Genomic DNA, 23,426 nt, shown 5'->3' on the forward strand with positions numbered 1-23,426 from the left:
CTTATAAATAGGCCAGGTCCGAACAAACAGCCTCTTGTTAGACCTGCCTCATTTCTAGATAATCTTTTCTTTTGGATCAAGAGAGGACCAGATCCCAGTCCAAAGGACCAGATCCCAGTCCAAGGGACATCCTCCAATGATTGGTTTTATTCACAATTCAAATCCTTGTCTGCTGTTGTCTGTAAATACAAAAGTGCTGTCCGATCAATTTATCTACCATACATTTATTCCGCTTCACAGGAGTCAGACACGTCTGATGTTAGCTGTGATGTTGTGACGGCAAAACAAGCTAACCTGTCCTCCATCTCCACTCGCTTCATGCTGTGCAGGTGAAGGATGGCCAGGATGATGGCTACCAGGAAGATGACGATGCAGCAGACGCTGACGCTTATATAAAACACCTGCGTGGAGGTGGTGGGCGGGGCAAAATTCTTTACTGTGGAAAGAAAATATGAAGTGACCATGGTTAAAAGCTTCTGCCCTGAAATAGTGGACACATAAACTCCTGCACACCCTCATCCCTACAAGAGCTGTTCAAGTGCTGACACTGGAGGAGAGCAACAATGAAGTCAGCCAATGAGATAAAGACAGCAGAAGTGTGTGGGTGTGGATCCCAGGGCTTTCTCCTAGAGTTAATGGAGGTGGCTGAGCTCGTCTCATCGGCCTCTCTGAGAGCCTCATGAGGCCCCAGGATCCCCTGGCCTACCCATGATGCATGGGTAGGCCAGGGGATCCTGGGGCCCATGGCCCACCCATGCATAAAGGCTGGAGCAGGGGACTCACAACAGGTCTGCTAAATCCCTCAAGACAAGGACAAGCACTGAAAGGAGTGGGGGGGCCGACAGAGTGCTCTCCAGCAAGAGCCAGAGAACCTCCTCTGATAGCGTTTTACTGAGTGAGTAATAGCAAAGTACCAAGGGCGCTTTCAGATGCTGATTATTGTGAGACGGATAACTGGGACTGCCATGGGATCCATTTAGCCGCAGAAGCGTGTGCAGAAGTGGAGGCTGGACGACTTACCGGTACTGTCAAATGGAGGAGCGGTGTTGTTGTTGAGGGGAATGGGAACCCCTAGGTCTGAACCCATGCGTGTCCCGGGAGAGAGGGAAAAGCAAGTCAACTCCAGCTGAATGTTAAGGCAGTTACCATTCACACATTGGCAGTTACAGTTAACAACCCTGAAAACATGTTTTACATCAAACTAGCTAAAGAAAACTCTTTGTCAGACAAAAACACAAAGGCTTATTCAGATACGTGTGAGTTTTATTCTAACTAGTGTTGAAAAAAAACATCTGAACTTTTTATGGAAATGTAATCCTCAGTCAAAAAAAACAAGCGATTGGAACAAAAATAGGACTAAACAGAGCAAAGTGAGAAGCTCAAACGTCCTTGTTTTGCTGATTCTTTGCACATTCATTAAGTGTGACTGTGTTCATCCTGACTGTGGTGACCGCTGGACCAACAGACAGTAGCATAAACACACTAGGACTTAGAGATGGATATCCTCTGGAAAAGCCTTTGGAAAGGCTGTGCCATGCTAAAAGTCTGTTGTGTTTCGTGGGTACAGAAAAAACAAATGGAGCGGCTCAAGGAGCAAAGCATCATGGACCAGTGCTGAGCCTGCAGTCAGCCATACAAAGAATCTCTTCATGCAGCTAATTTGACTCCAGCTGAAAATAAGACAGGAATTCTTTTTTTCAATTCTGGATGGAGAGGCTTTTAGGACACGACAGCCTTTAGGATACGAGTCATTGTAGTCATCGCACTGAACTGTACTCAGGAAACAAGTGTTTCTGAATGTACATTTTCATTTCAGTTGAGTATTTTCCTTGTTTATCACGGGGGATGTGTTCTAAAAATAACCCAGAATAGGTCAAATCTGCAAAGAGTAATTACAGAAGTTTTATGGCTGTAATACTCCACACTACACTCTTTATCCACTTTTCTCAGACATGAACATTTTCTCTGTTGTTTAAACTCTTAAAGTTCAAACTTCCAGTATAACAGAATAAAAACAAAGATCTGCCTGCGATTGAAAATTTATGTAGATTTGGTCAATCAAACACATCTGTACAGGAGACGCGCCACAGGGGACATTGATGTACAAGATCTCCAGCAAATTAGGACGCCAAAAAGGGCGCACTGTTTAAGAGTTTAAAAATTAAAGATGGTATCCAAAATCACCCTAAAACTATCAGGTGAACAGTGTTATAGGGAGGGAACCCTAACGGCTGAGAAGAAAACTACAAATACATTTATTATACCACTAAACTACACACAGGAAGTGTTTTTTATAAATATACAGAGTACGCAAAAAAAGCATTTGCCAGTCATTCTGCAGAGTTTGTCTGTATGTTCATCATAGAAAGACTTCAACTGTGAGAGACATGAACATTCAGGAAATCACAGTGTTTGGTTTTTAAAGAACATCTGTGTAATGGTGCAGAAAAAGAGTACCGGTGTGTATCTTCATCCAACAAGAATGAATTCTGTCCCTCACAGACCTGTTTGTTGTTCCTCTATCCTCCACTTATCTGTATTAGTGTCACCTGTTTGATCTGGTTATCTGTGTAAAAGACACCTGTTGATGCCTGTAAACAGTCAGACTGCTACCTCTCCATTATGACCAAGACCAAAGAGCTGTCAAAGGACACCAGGGACAGGAGTGCAGAGCTAAACAAGACTGGAATGAACCATTCTACAATAAGCAGCAGCTAGGAGAGAAGAGATCGAACGCTGGAGCAATTATTAGAAAATTAAAGAAATACTAGATCACTGACAATCTCCCTCACCTGGAGCTTCATGAAAGATCTCACCTAGTGGAACACAGGATCTTGAGACAATGAGGAAGCAGCCCAGAACTACAGTGGACCTGGTCAAGGACCTGAAGAGAGCTGGGACCACAGCAACAAAGGAACATCTTCATGGGTTCAAATCCTGCAGAGCTCCAGGGGTCCACCTGCTTAAACCAGCTCATGTCCAGACTTGTCTAAACTGCTCCAGAGACCATCTGGATGATCCAGATGAGGACTTTGACAAGACACACCACTTTCTGTGTTTGGAGGTGGAAGGAAACTGAACTGCATCCCAAGCATAGGGGTGGAAGCATCATGATTTGGGAAAGGGTGAATGATCCATATGAAGAAAGAGATGAAGGCTGGCCATCTATGGTGAGATTTTCTTTTGAGAACATTGAGGTTGAAACATGGCTGGATCTTCCAGCATGATAATGATTCCAAACACCCCCCCCCTGGGAAATGAAGGAGTGGCAACATAAAAGCATTTCAAGATCTGGAGTCACACCCCCCCCTTCAGTCTCTGGAACTCAATCCAATAAAAGAATCTGTGGATGAAGGCAAAAGCTCGCCTTGCCCAGAAACGGCCCCAAAACGTCACAGCTCTGGAGAAGATCTGCATGGAGGAATGGACCCAAATAACAGCTACAGTGTCTTCAAACCTGATGGAAACCTTTGCCCTCCATCGCTGGCAAACAGGGTTACATTATAAAGTACTGAGGTGAACTTTGTTATCCACCAAATCCTTCTTTTCTGCACCATTACACAAATACATTCTTAAGAAAAATATTAATAATAGTCAATATAATAATCAATTTCCTGGATTACTATTTTACATTTTGACTCTCACAGTTAAAGTGTTTCTATGGTCAACATTAAAGACCAAACTCAGCTTTTTAGGGGGAAAACCTGCACAAATACTTTTTTGCCCCCAAGAACAAGTGTGGGATGAATAATCCAAGTCAAAGTCAAAAAGGAATGTTTCTACTCAACAGCAAGAAAAGCTTAAAATGCTCTTGTTTTGGTTCAGATGTAGGATTGTTTTCTCACTTTTGTAGCACATTTTCCTCCTCTTGAAGTTGAGCACTGTATAATTGTTGGCCTGGTTGGTGAGATTGAGCTGCATTGTTAGGAAGGCCTCTTCATCCACTCTCCCCGAACAGATGATGTCCACTTTGAAAACTGTTGAGTAAAAATGCATCAGCATTTAATCTGAGGAAAGCGTTCATGACCAGCACAGACCATACCGTCTAACTCAGCTGTTTTCACAACCTAATTCCAACAAAGCTTTATGCACAGGATTTTGATTAAACATCATTCTAGTCCAAAGGTCACGTCTAAACACGCTTTCCCTAAAACCAAGAGGCAGGTTGTACTGATGGTACAGGTGTCAAGTCTGGTTGTAATTCCATGGGTATTTCAAATACATCCATGTCATTTTAGATGTAATTTGGAAAAACCCAGATAACAAGATGCAATTTCATGCGATCATGGTTACCAGATTCTGTTACAAATGTTTACCCAAAGATCCACTCCAACGACAAGTAATGAGTTTTTGGTGGTTTTAATGTTATTGATCGATGTAGAAAATAATTTAATTTATAATTTAATAATTTAAGGTTTCTTTGTTCAAATCATGATGGAGCAGGAGAAGACAAAAAAAGGCGATGAGACGCAGAAACTGAAGTGGGCGGGCCAAAGTATCCCCCCTCCCCCCACCCCCCTCTGCACACCCTGGCCAGTTCACGCTTATGTGTGCGAGAAACGATGAGTGTTCAACACCCATGTGCTGTAGCAAATGGTGTGTTTATGTTGATGATGTTAGCCCTCATATGTTTCAAAAAACGTTGCATTGACGCAGAAATGGGTAGAATTTCTTGGTCAGGTTAGAGCTGTGACGGTGTCGGATTTTTCATCACCGCGGTGATGAACCACCAGGGGGCGCGGTGTCGCGGTTAACCGCAGCCCCCCCAAAAAATGCCCAGGCGGCCGCATCAGAAATAAATACAATCAATTACAACGTAGTATTCTTTATTAACAAATAACAGTAACAACTAACTACTACCTAACTAATGAACTAACTATATATAAAGTCCATATAGGTGTTGTAGATTGAGTTGATTGTGACTGTGTGGGTCAGCGCTGCATGTAGGAGGAAGGTGCGCACATGTATGTTGGGGGTGCGTGTTGATCCCTCTGCAGCTGACCGCTCTCTAGCTGCACGCGAGTTTCACCTGTGCTCTTTGGTACAGACATCTTCTCAGAATATTAAATATTGCCCAGTAATAAACAGACTGCAGACACTTTGTCACTTTTCCGGTAGCCATGAAGAACGCGGGGCAGGAGGCTCCACCTTTATTTATACAGACACGCAACGTTGCGCTGCACAAAATAGTTCCCAAACAAAACATGTCGTGATATTCATGGTAGTCTAACAGTGCGCGTTCATGTTTGGAGTGAAGGTGAACCCTAATAACCCCTCCCCCCCCCCTCCCTACACACAGAAAATCCTCCGGCGGGCGGCCGTGTCGCGCGCCCTTAAGAACGCACGCAGCTTGAAACGGAAATGAATACAATGTAAATTAACAATTAGAACGCAGTAAATTTGTCATATTTCCTCGCGAGACGAACACTTCTGTTGTAGAATGAGTTTGTGTGCTTCTGAAAGCGCGCTCCTGTGTGTAAAGGGAGCCGCGTGGCACGTGCAGCGCGGAAGCACTGAGAGCGCGCGCCTATGAGAGAGAGCGGTGGGAGAGAAGGAGAAAACAGTCTGAAAGAAAGAAGGAAAGTCTGAACACAGGACTAGCAGAAAAAGTCAATTATCAGGAAAGATGAATGTGTTTAATGTGTTTATTATAGCTCCATTCACGCGCCATATGCAAAACTTAAAAAAAAAAAAACGTACGGTGATGCGGTGACCCCGAACGGGAATAAACGGAAGAAGATGAATGAATGAATGAATGAATTCCTAATGAACTCTTGCTGCTCTGCAGAAACTATGTCCAAAAAATAACACAGGTTTTTAGATTTTGTCAAAAAACTTTAAAATCCTAATTTAAAGGCCACTGAGAACACGATTACAACAGATCAGAAGATTGTTGGAGTGGGATTTAAAGAAGTTAATACCTGCAACCAATGATGTTAGAAAGCCTCTTTTTCTACTAATATCCTATATTTTGTAAAATACCAAATAAACCATACTATGATTATTATCCGTTTTCCATACTAATGGATCTATTGTTATAATGTGTCACTATAACTAACAAGGATGGACTGAAGCCATCTGTATGCAGGTGTTAAAAACCAGAAAGATTTAGGAAGGATTTGACGAACCAGAAGGAAGACGGGGCAGCTCCCCCTGAATGCTGGTGTTGCATGTTGGCTGGATGAGGGCAACAGGGTTCTCAACATGGAATGCCAGATGATAGTCAACCTTCAAACCATTCATAACAATCAAGATTGATTCAACCTGAGCTCATATGAAGAGGTGCAGATGCGGTGAGAAGACGGAGAGCCTCACCTTGGTCCTGGAGTACCACGTGAAGAAAAGGCTGTTGGTCTCAGTGGGAACTGGCATGTTGAAAGACAGCGCACAATGGTTCACGGTGTCGTCCCGTACATAGTAGAGCTCTGCATCTAGACCTGTGTAAGGACAGCAGAGACAATGCTAAAGGTGAATTACGGTTCTTATCCACATTAAGATCAAATGTGAAATATTCCATTGAAAAGCTGCTTTACAGGTTAGTAGAAAGTACACGAGAATCAGAACGGAGCAGCTATGTCTGGTGACGTTTAAGGACTTTGTGTTTAAAGCATTTTCCTAACAAACTGTTGCCAGTCAAAGGCATGTAAAAGCAGAATGTTTGCCCTTAAGGGGTTAATAAGACTAAGATGGGGGGAAACCCTTCCATTATGGCAGGATGGCAGCATTGCGTGTAAATAAGAACTGGACTGAGTGACTCCTCCCCCCTCACCTTCCAAACAGGAAGTAGCCACTGGTTCCAAGGAACCAAATCCCATAGACTTCTATAGAGAAATAAGGAGCTGTTAGTCAGTCAGTCAGTCAGTCAGTCAGTCATTCTATTAGTCGGAAGAACCGCTCGTACTTAAAACCTTTTATAAACATCTTCTTAATAATTCTCTTTTCTTTAATGATATTTTTGCTGTAGTGCAAACTGACCAATCAGACGCCTCAATAAACGCAGGTGATGTCACATCAAACATCTAAAACATGACTGACAGATTACCCCGGGCCCACGTTTAAGAGGTAGTGGCCAACAAGCTCACTACTAATTATCGAGAGTGGTTGCCATAGAAACTTTTACTTAAACCAATCACAGCTTACTGATGACGTCAAACTCCAACATGGCGGCATTTGTATCTAAAAATTGGTGACTGAATTGACTTCATTTGTTAGAACTGGAAAATAGCCATTTTCTACGGGTGACGTCACACTCACTCAGTCCAGTTCTCACATACAGTCAACAGATGGCATGAATGAATACCCAATCAAAGGGAAAGGAGACTGACTAGCATGCAGTTCTCTTTAAAGCTTCTATTATTTGTATTTCTGATTATTTTTCCATCACAGCTTACAGACGCCAAATTTAGTATCTCTCCATTCAGCTGGGTAATATAGTGTTGCTTTAACTGAGCCAGTAAATCACCAACACACACAAATTAGGCCTGCACAATTCACTGCAAATGTATTGTTAGGGCAGCACGTTATGGGGAAAACTTGCGATTTGCGATATTAGTGATCAATATTGCAATGACGATATAACCTGTGATACATGAACTAATAGGAAATCAACTAAAAAAACAATCTACATTTCACTGCAACAGATTAGTTTAAATAAGAGTCAACATAACTTAAATTATACTCCAAATGACCCTCGTCTACATAAGAAGTGAGCATCTAACATAAAAGGGTTCCATCTGATTTGTCTATGATCAAAAGAAGTCCATCCGATTGGTCAAATGCATAAATGGATTTATTTAATTCGTCAAATACTTCAAGCTGCCATAAGATTGCTTTAGCACATGTAAGATAACCATTTATAACAATTTTCGCCATCTTTTGCGATATTCGTATTGCACAGCTTGAAATCGCGATAACAATAAATTTGTGATTTATTGTTCAAGCCTATTTAATCGTCATTGCGGTATCAGGCCAATGCGGTATGCTTACCGCAAAAAGAGGCATAAGTGGCGATAAGTGGTCTCAAATATGATTACACAAACGCTAAATGATGTCTTTGTAGTTTGAAGTAATGAATCAATTAAAGCCCTTCCAACTGGAGCCCTCTAATGTTAGATGCCCGCCTTCTACATACTGCATGAGCATGAAGAAAGAAGGACATACTTTTTTCCCCGACATGTTACCGAACAAGAGCTGCAATGGTTCAAAGCAACACCTCGGAGGATGTGCTCGTGGCGGAAAAAAAAAGGCCCTTTTTACTAAAGACACTGGAAGTATGAGCCCTCTTTTACATTTTGCAGCCAATCATGGCCTCTAAATATCCAACAGGGAACGGGAAAAACATAAAAAACATAGGATAGTACATAGTATATGATGGGACAAAATAAATGCACCACGTCAAAAGGTGCTCCGACGCTCAGTTTATGGCATCAAATTACATTAAAGCTTTGGTGAACCGGCTTGCTGTGAGTCGCAAATCAAGTCTCATGAGTCATCACCTACCAGACTTGAGTCGCGGCTCATGAGACGGGAGTCAGATAAGCAAGCGGAAGTAGGTCTGAGCTCTTTCCAGTGCTTGCTTACAGCCCCTCACAACCCCAATCTATCAAAAACAAAAATGGCGAGCAATATTGGAGCTATCCAGCCATACAATTTTGAGCCAGATGGCAGCTCAAACGAGGAAAATTAAGACGTTAATGGAGTCTGCAGGTGGACGCATCAGAATGGAGCAGAGCAGGGAGACTTTGGCTCGCTCATTTCAGTTTCTACATCACAACTGAGAGCTTCTTCAGACAGCTATTTTATCATCTGCTCCGGATTCATCCCCATTTGAGTAAAGAAATACTAAGGAACACACTTTTAACCTTAAATTTGTTAATTTATGTTCTCCATCATGAGAAAAAAATGCATTAATTGGAGTGGGTCATTAAGTGTCAATGATGATTATGTAGGTGAGATTTTTATAATAGCAGTTCCTTCTTTACATTTATTAATAAAAAAAATGAATGGTTTAATCAGTAAAAAAGGAATTGTGTTTAACAAATGCTTTAGTTTTTCACATTTTTATGCAATCTTTTTGTTAAACCCATGGAATAAAAGCTGAAAGTCTGCACTTCAATGGCATCTGAGTTGTTTTATTTCAAATTCACTGTGGTAATGTACAGAAACTAAATTAGAGAGAATGTGTCTCTGTGCAAATATTTATGTTGATGACTGTATAATTTACAATCTTTCGTGATGCTTTACTTAGTATTTCATGATCACACAACACTTAGACAAAATGTCTTCTGATCTGTAGTTGATAGCACTCCACCCACAAACTTCATTCTTACAAGGTAACAAGGTCCAGGAGTGACAGGACAAAGACCATCCTGTGTGTGGAGTCCACTGAACCAAAGAGAACTCCATAGAACTCTAACAACCTCTCTTCTCTTCTTTCTTTGTATTTGTCAGGTATTCTGACCTGAGCTTATGTACACCCTGAAAGACTACATCTTAAGTTAACAACTGCAAAGTCACGTGTGAACACTTGGGAGGTGGTTTGGGACAATTCTGCAATGAGCAAAAGCAAAAGTGTCGGAGACCACACTGAAGGCCCACCTATTGAGCTAATCTGACCCCACAAAAGCAAAAATTCCCACCAGAAAATGTTCAGTAACAAGTTTAGAACTTAGGCATTTGTGTCAAATGTTTCACATATTTTTAATCATATCGGCACAACATTAAAACAACTGCTGTGATAGCACATGAAACAGGTTGAAGATGGTCTAAGAAATGGTCCTGATTTTTAGCCCCCCATAAGAAACCACTTCCTAAGCATGGTGATTTAACGCAACGTAGCAGAGCTTAAAGTGAGCCTTTGAAGCAAAGACCATGAATGTTGGTCCTTTATAAAGCTGAAAATTATTTCAAGAATATTTTTATCCTGTATGGCTTTTCTCCATTTCTGTAAAGGATTGGCGGCTGCAGCAAAGCTTTTCCCGCTGAAAGACAACGTGCTTTGGCAGTTGAAGCTGAGGATCAGCTGAAGACCCCACACAGTGTGTGACCTTGTACTCTGATGCATACCATTTTCCCAATAATGTGACTTTTGGCCAGAATGGACCACAGCAGCTGTGATCCCTTTGGCAACATTGTATTTCTGCATTGAAACTGCTGTGTCAGCAGCCTTTGCTTAAGTTTGCCAACATTTCCCTATTTCCGTCTAGAATCCTTAAAATACCACAGAATGTCACTGCAGGTAACTGGCGGTGCATTAGAGCCAGAACAGAGGAGGAGCAAACACTGACTGTGTGAGAAAGCAGGCAGTGATGCAGCAGGTGTTGCTGCAGTGAAGTGCTGCTTGAGAACACATCGCCGTTTTCCCTCACGATGCCACATTAGTGTATCAGCTAAGTAACTGCACACTGCAGTAAAATCACTGAGACAGTAAGCTCTCTGTCAACATTACATTGTGTCTGGGCGTGCAGCCAGCTCATTGTAACCACAGGACATATCCCCTTCCCAGACCCCTACCTGTAGCAGGTAAGGGTCTGGATCTGATATACTGTTGACGGGCGGGAGGCAAGCATTGACTGTACAATGAACGCAAGCGATGAAAGCGGGACAGAAACACCGGAAACAGTAACAGGTCGGATGGGGCTCGGGTTGCTCTCTGTATTTTATATTGTTGTTGTTGTGTATGTGTCTGTATTTAGTGCTTCACTTGTCATCATCCTCACCTGCCACCATGAGGTGTACTTATGATAAGTGTTTGTCCACTGATCTGTTCTATAAATGCAGTTTATAGGCATGATTCTGATCAATTAAATCCTGAATAAACTCAAAATCTCTGTATTCTGCATATTTCCTGTTCAACTGCAGCATGAACAAAGTAATAATTGCTGTACAACTTTGCAAATAAAAATAAATACAACATTTTGTATGCAACGTTTCTGTTTTGAAAACGACTTCACTTTGTCTTGAACATATTCCCATGTCCACTTACTGTCAGAAATTATATATATATATATATATATGACCCCCTGATGTTTTTTGACTAGTCAAAATTAATATTTAAGACCCAAAAAAAGTGGTATTCCAAACAAAAATCATATTAACAACAGAAAAATTCAACGTTAAACTAACGTATACAGTTTGTACAAATAAAAGATATGAAATCAACATTAAGTACTGTAACATGTGGGGTACCTCAAGGGTTATTCCTGGATCCAAAATTGTTCAACATTTACATTAATGATTTAGTAAATGTATCCAAATTATTAAAGTACATCTTGTTAGCTGATGACACCACCTTTTACCAATGTGAGTGATGATATAAAACAAATGAAAGACTTAATCCAGACGTAGTTGAAAAAAATGAAACAATGGCTAGATTCAAATAACTATCAATAAATGATTAAAAAAAAAAGTCATGATTCTGTGTTTAGCAATCACAATATAAATAGTATCATCTCATTTGAAATCAATCTCGTCATCAGCATGTATACCATGCTTTGAATGGGAGTACAGTATGGGAGTGGAGGATGCAGTCCTGTATGTGGTCCATAGGGTGCTCTCCTTTCTGGAAGGGACTGGCAGCTATGTGAGGGTGATGTTTTTCGACTTCACAAGTGCCTTTGATACAGTCCAGCCTCAGCTGCTGAAGGGGAAGCTCGAGAGGATGGGAGTTGATCCAGTTTTTGTTCGCTGGATCCACAACTATCTGACTCTTAGGTCACAGTTTGTCCGACTAGGAGACTGTGTATCTGGGGCATTGATGAGCAACACCGGAGCACCACAGGGAACTGTACTATCGCCTTTTCTCTTCACACTCTACACTGCTGACTTTAATTATGCATCTGCAGCTTGTCATGTCCAGAAGTATTCGGACGACACTGCTATTGGAGCGTGTGTAAAGGGAGGGGGTGAGAGTGAGTACAGGGAGCTCATCACCAGATTCACCTCCTGGAGCAGAGACAATGGTCTTGTGCTGAACACATCAAAGACCAAGGAGATGATCATTGACTTTAGTAGGAAGTCCTCCCACCAACCAGTGATCATCGATGGTGGGGGAATCGAGGTGGTTGACTCCTACAAGTACTTGGGTGTGCACCTTGACCACAAACTGGACTGGTCGGAGCAGGCTCATGCTCTGTATAAGAAAGGACAGAGTATGCTGTTCTTCCTGAGAAAGCTGAGGTCCTTTGATGTGTGTACTGACATGTTGCTCCTCTTTTATCAGTCGGTTGTGGCGAGTGCTGTCTTCTATGGGGTTGTATGCTGGGGGTGGCAGTATGACCACAAGGGATTGCACTCGATTGGACAAACTGATAAAGAGATGTGCATCTGTGATCGGGAGGAGGGTGGACTCTCTGGGATCTGTGCTGCAGAAGAAGATGAGGGCCTTGACTCAGAGCATCCTGGACAATCCCAGACATCCCTTGCACAGCACGATGTCTGGTCAGAGGAGCTCACGGAGTAATAGGCTCCTTTCACTGCGCTGCAGGACAGAACGCTTTAAGAACTCATTTGTCCCTTCAGCTATCAGGCTGTTTAACCTGCCTGATATGAACTGATATTTTATTTTGTGAACTGTCATTTTACTGTTGTTCAATGTGTGTGGTTGTGTGTTTTGCAACCGGACACCTGAATTTGTCCTTTGGGAGTTTAATAAAATTTATATCTATCTATATATTTTCCACAACTTGAGAACAGAGATAAGCTGTTTTTTTGCACACAGCACCAATAGGGAATTTTAGAAAAAAATAAGCTCATTGGGTTGCAGTCATTTGGACCCCTTAAGAAAGAGGACAGGGATGATGGTGGTAAAAGGATGCTGCGGTTAGAGCTACAAGGAAAGAGGCCACAGGAAGAGCAAAGAGGAAGCTGATGGATGTAGAGGAGGAGGCCATGAGGGTGGATGGTGTGAGTGAGGAGGATGCAGAAGGACAGAGGGTTAGATGGCTGCAGACAGTTTGCTGTGGCCACTTCAAAAGTGAACAGCTGAAAGGTAAAGACAACTTAACTTCTCCCTCAGAAGACGTTACATGTGCTAACAACAGCGAACTAAAACATCGATGCAAACTCAGTCTCTATTCTTAAAATTAGATGTGACTACTGTGCCCCTGTCTTTGTTCAGAAAAGCACAAATGGAAATAAGATTGCAACGATGATGAAAATATTTCATACCACAGAACTTGAGTATAGAACAGTGTTAAGTAGTCCCAGAAACACCAGTATTAGAGGCTAAAATGAGGCACATTTTAAGGACCTTTGAACTCAAAGAAGTGCCTGCATTAAGTCACAATCTCTGTGGTTTTCTTTGACTTGCTTCAAAGGCGCCATACTTGAGTTTCTCTGTTATTGCTTTAAAAGGCCTGAAGGTAAATCAGGGGGGAGGCACAACAAGGACTCAGAGCAAGACTGTCTGCCCAAAATGAACCTTATTCATGGTTATTTGCTGCGCAAAGAGGCTGTAGAGTTTACTTAACAAATACCAAAGGCTTTACTGAAAAACTGTTACCTGTTTGTGTCAGACGGATTTGATTTGGAAGTGACTAAATATAGTCACTTCTAAATGTGACTTTTGGGAGGGAAGGGGTAGTTTCAAAGCTTTGAACACACCTTTTCTTTTTAGTTTTACTCAAAGAGGGGCACTTACCTGTTACATCATAACCAAATACCAGATTTGACCATATCCAAAGTAACGGAATAAATTACAACAAACACACTGTAATGAAATAATCAAAATGAGTACATTGTATAAACATGCATTACATGTCCCCATGCTTCTTTCTTTTATCATTTCCTCAGGTGACTGTCCTAGTTTTGCTCCATTTACAGAAGATACCTCCAGGCTTCCAGAAACCTCCTTCATGGGGGTTTATGTCCCATCAGGGGACATTTAGCAAACGCTGAAGCATCAAGCCCCTTTGTTAAGACAGAAAAGAACTACAAGACACCTGACAGAATGTACAGGAATCATTTTATCTGAGGAGGAGCTGGGTTTCGAAAAAAGGACAGTTAACAAATAAAATCACCGCATTAAAGGCAGAAAGGAGCGGATTTGTTCACCAGAAATGTTATTCTCAACAACACAAAAGAGGTTTATGTTGTACAGGATGCCAAACTGTTGGCAAAATATCCATCAACACAAGAAAATGCAGCAAAACAAACTATTCCAACCTTTTACATTTGCAAAATTAACTCCACATGACAAAGAAGATTCAAGGGTGTAATTTCATTTTTTGTAGACCATGTCAACCATGATCAAGAAGAGAGAAAACTTTGAGTTCCATGTTTTGAACTGCAATTCTCAGACGTTGCTGAGCTTTTTCTTGACATTTTAATTTGAGGTTTTCCTTAGGTGGTCTGAGCTTTTTAAAATCATCTATAACTACTAACATTCATGCAGAGAGAATCCCCTTTTTTGCATAGTTTTGAAATCATATTTTTTGTTAAAGATCTGCGAGTGCCAGCAGTACATCTGCTGAATTGTTTCAGTTCAACTTGTTTAAATAGAACAAGCGTTTTAAATCAACTTCTCTTTGCTTTACAAAGTCATCAATTTACAGACCAAGTCCATTTTTTGTCTTTTTATTCTGACCGTTTAAAATGAAAAAGCAAAATCTTTGTGCAGATTTGGTCAAAAAGAAGTTTGAAACCTGCTGAAATGTATTTTAAGTATGGTTCAGTTTTCTTTTAATGAGCAAAACCAAATGTATCGTACTTTCATTGAATCCTGGTTAACCTATGTGTAGTTCGACCTTATAATGTTTACTAAAAATAAAAAAATTGTACCATACTTTTCAAATACATTGAGTTTTATAAAGTTTCTAGGTTAAATCTGAGCACAGAGGCTGCAACAAGGTCTTGGGAGTCTTGAGAAAGAGCTGATATGGGAGCTGGAGGTTGGAAGGTATGGATTCTAGAGGTCAGCTTTTAATACAGACATATGCAAAAGAAATCAGGGGCGCTGCCTGCCTGGAATCCAAACTAGCAGTGCATGTATGGAAAAACAAGCCTCTGCTCAGGTGGGACAGCTTCCTTACAAATCCACAGATCAGGATTTTTGCTGAAGATATTAAATAGAGAAGCTCATCTGTTTTGGAAATACAGCTGCAGATCCATTAAGTTGAACATTTTCAATTTCTGTCACAGTATCACCTTTATTACCCCCTTTTTTAATGTGATAGGAAACTTTAAATGACTACAAATGTTCCTATAACTGTGAATCTTTGAATCAGCCGTTTCATGATCCAATCCACTTTATTTATACAGCACATTTCCCAAAGTGCTGTACAGAGACCAAAATTAGATAAAAATTATTAAACAAACTAAAAACAAGCAAAGTACAACAATAAAATAATAGAAATAAGCTAAAATACAGATAAAAACACAGAGGACCACACAACTCACACGGTGTCATGATGTCAGGAGTCACTGGGGTTCTTTTAAACTGAGTGAGATTTTGATAATATTTTAGCTTCTGGATGGTGGCTAGACTGGATCCAAACATTCCAGGATGTCAATCTAACAACAAACTAAATGTTTAAATGTTCTTCTTATGCATGCACTTTTCCTGGATTCCACAAACTTCTCATTTCTGAACCTGCTTCCATGCTGTTCTAAGTCAGTTAGCGGCATCATACAGCTATCATCAGGAAGTGCGGGATACACTGTGGACACAATACAAATAAACCACGATGCTCCAGAAGGACAGCCGCCACTGAGAGGTCCAGTCACGCCCACAGGCATAAACACTACATTTCCGCTGAGCGACGCAGTTTGGTACGGTTTGTTTTTAACCACAGTTTTCACTGTCTGATGTTTCAAGATCCTAAAATGATACCATCCAACGTATTTGGGCTCTTTTTCTGGGATTCTACAACCAGCGGCACAGCTCCAATAGAACATTAGAACAGATTATTCTACTGAGAAGTATGGGGGGAAAGGGCCAAACATGCAGCTCTAAGCAACCACCTGACCTAAGCAACAATCACAAGACAAGTGAATGCTTAGACTTTTGAGGTCATTGATAACATATGTTAATGTTGAAAGTAACTTAAAAATAAATACTATAAAACATTACAATCTCTCTGAGTACGGGTCCTTTAGAGAGTACATATGAAAATAGTAACACAACAGCAACATACCACAACTGGAATGCAGTCTAGTTTGACTCAATTATTTGCGCTGGCTTCAAAGTCAGTAATGTGTATAATTTACTTTAGGAAATGACGTGTTATTGAGCATGCTAACTAACTGCTATGGCAGTAAGAGTCTACAGAAGAGCTCACAACTACCCTGACAGCAGAGTCTTTACAGCAAAAGATAAATTATTTTCCTTTAAGAAAAGACAATCATCAGCAACATCACTGTCTCTACTGGTCCACACCTTCAGTCAACATAAACAAGTAAAATACACAGGTGTGGTGCCAGTACCTATTACAGAAAACTCTAGTAAACACAGGCAAATAGTTGTCTTTTAAGAAGCACAAAGAAAGAAAAATGTTATTTGGATACCAGCAGTCCAACTGCCATTAGATTTGTTCATAATTCCTATTAGCAATTCAGTTCAAATGTTTGTTGTTCACCTTTCAGCATATTCCTTCAGAGGTCTGCACAGCACATCAGCTTTCACTGAGTCGCACAGGTGCTTTGGCAGAGATTTGTACACTGGATGCTCTTCCTGACACAACCCCTTATTTTGTTGTGGTGGGGACCAGCACAGAGGGACTCAGACCTGGGACCTCTTGTAGCTACATAGTTAGTAGTGCAAAGAAGCATCAGATATGTTGAGAATTGGATCCTACTTCCCCACTACCACCAGTGAATATCACACAAATTTATTAGTTAATGTTTGTTCAAAAACACAGATGGCGCTCAATTAAAAACTTTGGGAGATGAGATTATCTGTCTTTAACAAAGGAAAACATTTATTCACTCTTCATCCATGCTAGGTGATAGTAAGCTACCAACAAGTAAGACTGCAAACATAGACTATGTCCAACTTCCCACCCTACTCCCTAACTACTAAAAAAAAAAAAAAGATAGTGATGGACTATGTAGTGCCCTGAATTTTAAAAGCAATTCGGACACCATGATCATTACTTTTTTTTAATGGCGGATACGACGTCAACAATTTCACGAAGTTAAAATCTATGGATATGAGCGTTTTGTGACGATTATTTATGAGTCCACCGTCTCCTGAAGATAAAAATGTTGATGGTTTATTAAAAATACATTTAAGTACATTTTTTTTGGCAAACACTTCAGACACAATGCATTGTGGTCTATTTTCACTGATCTAGTGAGCATCGTTGCCCACTGGTTTTTTTGCAGAGACTTCTGCTTAATTTCTAAGGTACTCGATTTTCTAGTTGTAGATTTGGACAGTACAACAAAATGACAGACGCACTTTATAGTGCACTATTTAATGAGTAGTGAAGGAATTCTGACACAACCATCCACTTTATAAGACTTCTCTAAATTGTACTATCATGATGGAGACCAATCTACACACCTTACAGTTATTTTAAAATGAAAAAGGTGGAAGCAAAGTACCATCGTTACATCATGAAAACACAAAACATCGATAGTCCCTAACCCACAGGGCGTGGGCCGGTACTGGTCCGTTGGTCACTTGCAGGAAGGGGAAAAAAATCCATACACTAACTTTGATTATACCACGGTCCGGATGAATACTCGATTCTGATTGGCTGCTGGGTGTGCATTAAAATGTGATATACCACAGGATAACCGCATGGTGAAAAAAGAAGTTCTGGTCACCTAGCTTAAATGTTTTGTATCACTGCGCCGGCTTCTTTAAAACAACCTTTTGCTTCATAATTTGTACAAAAACAGGCAGTAAGAGGTGAACCTTCTCTCTGAACTGATGCTTTATTTAACCCATCGGAAAGATCAGCATATATATAATCGCCGAATCTCGACTGCAGCGGTTGTGCGGCGTGACGCGGACTATTTGTTATAACAAATATAGTTTGCTTTTTGTGAGACAAGATATCCAAATTCAAAAAAAAAAAGATGAATTAATGACTAAAAACTGGTTACTATTTATTTCCATGGTATAAACGGGTTAATGGCCTTCGAAGTGTGCATTATCACTTTTTAACGCACTTCGCGGAAGCAACAGGATCAGGTTCAGGCTTCCACGGCGTGCGTTAAAAAGTGATAATACATACTTCGTCGGCCATTAACCCTTACTTATTTCTGTTTTGTTCTGACTAAATAGCTGCTTGGGCTGCTAAGTTAGTAGCCCAAAGCTACTAAAGCTAAAAAGCTAATGAAAAAACAAACAATAAAAGGTATTTGGAAAAATTTCATCTGGAAGAAAAGAGTCAGCGAGGAAACTAAAGAAGAGCCTTCAACTTTAAAGAAACATAAATCTGCTGTTTACAGACAAAACCAGGAGTTTTCCTCCAAATATGGATTTATTGAACCGTTGTTCTCACGAACCAGAAGCTGCTCGCTCTGCCTGATACGCAGCGACTGACTTCAGTGTTTCACACACGCAAATAATTAAGTTACAGACGTGGTGGATTCATGTTTATTATTACATTTTGTTTTTTTAAATACCAGTTTACGACAATTGAGTCATTTTATTTTGCTTTATTTATCCACCACCACACCTTAGAAGTCTTACGTGGCTAAAGTTAGCGTCCAGTTGTTTGCATCCACTTTAATGTCTTCATTATAAAGTCTAAGTTTAAATCAACCGCAAACAGTTGACAAAGAATGAAGATTCAATCAAATAAAGTTGTTTCGGATTTGTGGAAACATGTAAAAAGGACTGTTAAGAAATCTGAGTACAGAAAATGTTCCTTTGCGTGAAAAAATTCAGTTAATCAGGATTTATTAAAACAAAATAAGATAAATCTTTTTGCTCTGAAAGATGATCTGGGTTGAATTCTCAGTGTAATAATGGCGTTCTATGAAAAAAAAAATGTAATGTTGCTTTTATAGAATTTTTTACAAATCAGAAACAACTTCTAAAAATCAATCTTTGTTTTATTAAAGCTTTGTCATCTGTAAAAAGAAAATAGACTAATTTTTTCAGATTTTGTAAACAAAATTTCTTGTAGCGGCATTTTAATTTGAGATATAGATTTTTCAGAAGCTGGAAGCTTAAAATGATTAAACTTCGGCCCAGTTTGGAGCGGTCTGTGAAAGTAGTGCCTGACATTAAAGCGGTCTGTGGCCTGAAAAAGGTTGGAGACCACTGGTTGGGAGTATTTAAATAATTAGTTAAAAGTAAATTATAGACTTCTTTGTTAAAATTGTGAATACACACAACACAATGCTCAGTAAAGCTGGAAGCTCTGCACCAATCCTGTTGGCACCATGACTTTGATGTCAGTTTTTTTCATAATCTATTGAAGTTTGAGGCCCTCGGCAGCTGCTGCATCATGGAAATGTTTGTCCTCCACACAAAACTGTCAAACAAAAAGAGATTTCTTCTTACAACCAAATGAGGTTTCAGGCAAACCACCAAAGAGGCTGTGGTCTGGCAACGCCACATTAAGCACGCCATGATGGAGAACAAGGGAATCTGAAAGGGACAGACCTACTCTCTAACACCAGCCAGACTACACACAGAAACCAGGAGTTTTTCCAACTCAACAATAACACAATGAAGCATTCCACAACATGTCCAAAAGCATTTTGCAGTGCCTTCACACTAGTATGTTTTCTCATGGTGGAGTTAAATCATCAAATTTACATATATACAGTGTAACTTTGCCTTATATTTGCAGAAGACCAGTCAGCGCTAACCCCAACCCATCCTTCAGATGCGGCAGAAATCCATCCCAGATGACTAGATAAAGGACTAAAGAAAGTGTACCGGCTGCTTCAAAGTCTTCCCCATAGAAAAGGGCTGATAGTTAAAGATGACACATTATAATAACAAAAGACCGATGATTCAGTCAACTAAACCAACAGCTATGTTTGATCTCAGGAGTCATTTCTGATGTTTGCAGAAACAGAGAATACAAAACAACCTTTATGACACAGTCAGATGCTAGAATGGAGACTGTTTCAGAACTTCTAGGACTATTTACCAAGTTTTAGCTTTGGTGACTGTATAGATCAGGGGTCTGTAACCACTCCGGTATCTATTTTTGTGGCTCTTTAGCTTTAAATAAAACTGATGGCTTTTTGAATAAATATTAAGTTTGGTAAATGAAGCGCATTTTCTATGCTGCGTAACAGTGTCTAGTTGTCGTTCAGAAGCAAAGTTCTTAAAGTGCATAATTACATTCACATGTAGGCCCTAAATATTAAAACAAAAATAGTTCTTTACCAACATTTTCATGTTGATTTCTGACAGTAAAACAAGTTTTTAAAGGGTGTCATTATGACAAAAGTCCTGAAAGAAAATGTCAAGTTTGAGTTTCAGTTTTAAATTGAGGAAATCTGCAGCAACAGGAGGATCTTATCCGACACAGCATGCACTTTATTTTGAAAGAAACTTGGATGCTGCTGTCAAAAACAAAGAGGTTATAGATAAATCTAAGACTTTTATAATTCAATGATTGTAAATATATAAAGGCTACATTTTACGAAAGAATGTTTCAATGGCCACAAAAACATAAAGTGTATAATTCTAAAATGTTGACTTTGTGGTCCTCAGAGGGTTTTGGTTGGTAACAAACCGGACCAAACGGCTCTCTAAGTGTTAAAGGTTGCAGACCCCTATGTGTTACCCTGCTCAAGGGCAAACTATGAGGGGCACATTTACAGTTGCATTAAAGGGATGAAGAGCTGCTCCTTCACACATGATCCAAATGAAATCCCTGCAGCTGCTTTCCAATGTTTCTGAAAACTCAAGTTAGTATGATTCCGTTTCCAACGGCAACACGTGTTTTTGGTAATGAAGTCCAACGGATCAAACAAGAATAATCACATTAGGGATATTTAAAAAAAAGAATTATCTGTTTCAAATCAATCTTAGAAAATAGGATTCAGCAAATCCATAAATCACTTCCTGAAGTGTTTTCTTTAACTTTTCTGTTGGTGTTTAGTCGGTTTTTAATGTATGAATTCCTAACATTGGCATTTAATGTTCCACCTGAGCCAAACTAACAGTTCTGACCCAACACATTGGTGCCTTGAAGTTAGAAATATATATATTTATAATTAAAACTAATAATGATTGATGCTGAATGTTAAATCTAGTCCCAGCTCTGCGGGCCATGCCTTTGGGGTAATTCTGGCCTTTGGGGTAAATGACTGGGTTCATCATGGGGCTTCACAGTACAAACTGTCACGTGAACGTTTTCAATGGTCCAAAATACTTCCGTTTAAAGTCAGGGTTATCTGGAGAAGAGTTCTGTTCCAATGTCCGGATTGGGATTTTGTGTTCAACAGGAACCCAAAGCCTGATGGATGTAAAAAAAACAAAACCAAAAAAAAAAAAAACCCTGGAGGAGTTGACACGCGGGCCTTACCCAGCAGCTTCTTCACCTCCTCCACGCTCATATAAATGTTGACCGCCGGCTTGTTGTGGGGGTAGACGCCCGGGTTGGCCAGGCAGCCCGCGCCCTCCAGCAGCAGCAGCAGCAGCAGGAAGAAGAAGCCCCCCAGCCTCCGCGGCACCGAGCGCCGCCAGCCTCGCCACTCGGACGGGCTGCCGGAGCCGAGAGTCGAGCCGCGCATCGCGGCGGTGGTGTGGCTCGCTCTTGTAGCTCCCGTAGCCCACTTCAGTCTCATCCGTCGGTGAAGTTAATCTCGTGATGAGACATAACTCGTAACTTCACGTCGTAACTCCCGTTAAGTTAACACCACTGCGGTAAGTAGCCGCAGCGGCCAAAGTTAGCCGGAGTGGGCTAACTTTGGCTGAGTTGTGCTAACCGACCGCGGTCAGACTCAGGCTGCCGCGGAGTTTGATCCCCCAGTCAAACCCGGACACCGACGCATTGAAACGCACTGATTTGTGCGCACAGAAACGAAACCAAGCGGCGGAGAACAGCCCGAGGCGGAAGGCAGGCTAATCCATCGGGATTTCTCCCTCCACGGTCCGTCTTCCCGTCGCTTTTCCCCGAATCCCCTGGTTTTCATTCGGGGCAAGAAGGCGGGCGGGGGCGGGGGCGCTCAGCTCCCACTAGACTGGAATGTTGCCTTCAGGACTGTCGGAATATTCAATGACTGTGCTCGTCTCAAGTGATTCCAACTACGTTTGGCTGCAGTGTGCAGTTCGAGGCGTGGCTCAACGTGGGCGGGGCTAAACGGGGTTATCTGATTCTTCTTCGTTGCCGTTTTCTTCCTGGCGTTTTATATATTTCCACGTGCATAATGTAAGGATTAATGGCCAAAGAAGTCTGCATTATCAGAGATTAAGACAAGCCATGGAAGCCTGAGTGCGTTATTTCTGATAATGCAGACTTCGAAGCCTATAATACCATGGTCACTTACAAAAGAACTATATATTCAATCAGTTTTCAGTACTTTATTCTGCTTATTTTTTAGGTTTGGATCACTTTTTTCACAAAAGCGGACTATTTGTTAGTTGATGGAGCTTTGTTTCAAAGAAGCCAGCTCCGTGATATAGAACATTTAAGATATGTGACCAGAACTTCTTTTTTAGCGTGCATAATCACTTTTTTATGCACACCTAGCAGCCAATCAGAATCAAGAATTCACCAGGACCATGGTATAACCCCCACCTATCGGATTCAGGAGTGTATCATCAGATGATTAAATTAAGGCTCGCCATGTACATTTCTTTTATTCCGTAAAAGATAAGTTATTTTGATTTTAGGATATGTACACTACTGCTTTAAGAATAAAAAAAACAGTCTCTTTTCATTTATGGCTACAGTAACAACAAAGCCAGACTGAACAAAACTTTGATGTGTCGGTCGCGAACAAACGACTTCTCTGTCATATAAATGTATCTCATATGCTGCACTAGAATAGCGGATGCAATTTGTCCCTTTTTTCCGCCTCTGTATTCCCTGCCTCGGCTCAGTGGACGAACACACCAGCCTCCTCTTCCTCAGCGCGTTAGCGGCAAGTGAATGAGCAGGATGTCATTCATGTCAATGTTCAATTCAATCTTGGAGACGGTCATGTTGTTTGAAAACTATAGACGCCGCTCAGAACTATTTCTTACGTCTTTTTCTCTTCAAGCCGCTCATAATTGGTCAAAACATGTTTGTACTGAGCAGGGGAAGGGTATGGTGTTTCATAGCTGCCATTAAGTGAAAGGGCGCAAAGACAACTGAGTGGGCGAACCTTACAACCGTGCAGGCGCTATTCTAACCGAGCGACCTCGCATTTTAAAACTGCATGATTGCAATCCTCCTTTGCGCCCTCACCAGGATTTGCGCTGAGTGTTAAGGGGGCCTTATTGTCACTTGGGGGTGGAAACCTTTCTGGTTGATCTGATTCGCCAAAATTTGCTGCTCAAATGGCGACTTTAATTT

General features: G+C 40.9%; 1 protein-coding gene across 1 annotated transcript in view; it reads right to left on the reverse strand.

Annotated features, from left to right (window-relative positions):
* The window catches only part of ryk (receptor like tyrosine kinase), a 40,656-nt gene extending 18,412 nt beyond the window's left edge, over positions 1-22,244 (reverse strand). Inside the window, exons 1-6 of the mRNA XM_023953947.2 lie at positions 21,450-22,244; positions 6,316-6,437; positions 6,129-6,228; positions 3,846-3,977; positions 1,021-1,077; positions 295-436 (exon numbers count right to left, since the gene is read on the reverse strand). Of these exons, the coding sequence (XP_023809715.1) occupies positions 295-436; positions 1,021-1,077; positions 3,846-3,977; positions 6,129-6,228; positions 6,316-6,437; positions 21,450-21,711 (815 nt within the window). The 5' untranslated portion in view covers positions 21,712-22,244. The remainder of the gene's footprint in view (positions 1-294; positions 437-1,020; positions 1,078-3,845; positions 3,978-6,128; positions 6,229-6,315; positions 6,438-21,449) is intronic.
* Between the last annotated feature and the right edge of the window lie 1,182 nt (positions 22,245-23,426).

The sequence above is a fragment of the Oryzias latipes genome, chromosome 4 (assembly GCF_053564925.1).
Source record: "Oryzias latipes strain Hd-rR chromosome 4, Olatipes_Hd-rR_3.1".
Classification (NCBI taxonomy): domain Eukaryota; kingdom Metazoa; phylum Chordata; class Actinopteri; order Beloniformes; family Adrianichthyidae; genus Oryzias; species Oryzias latipes.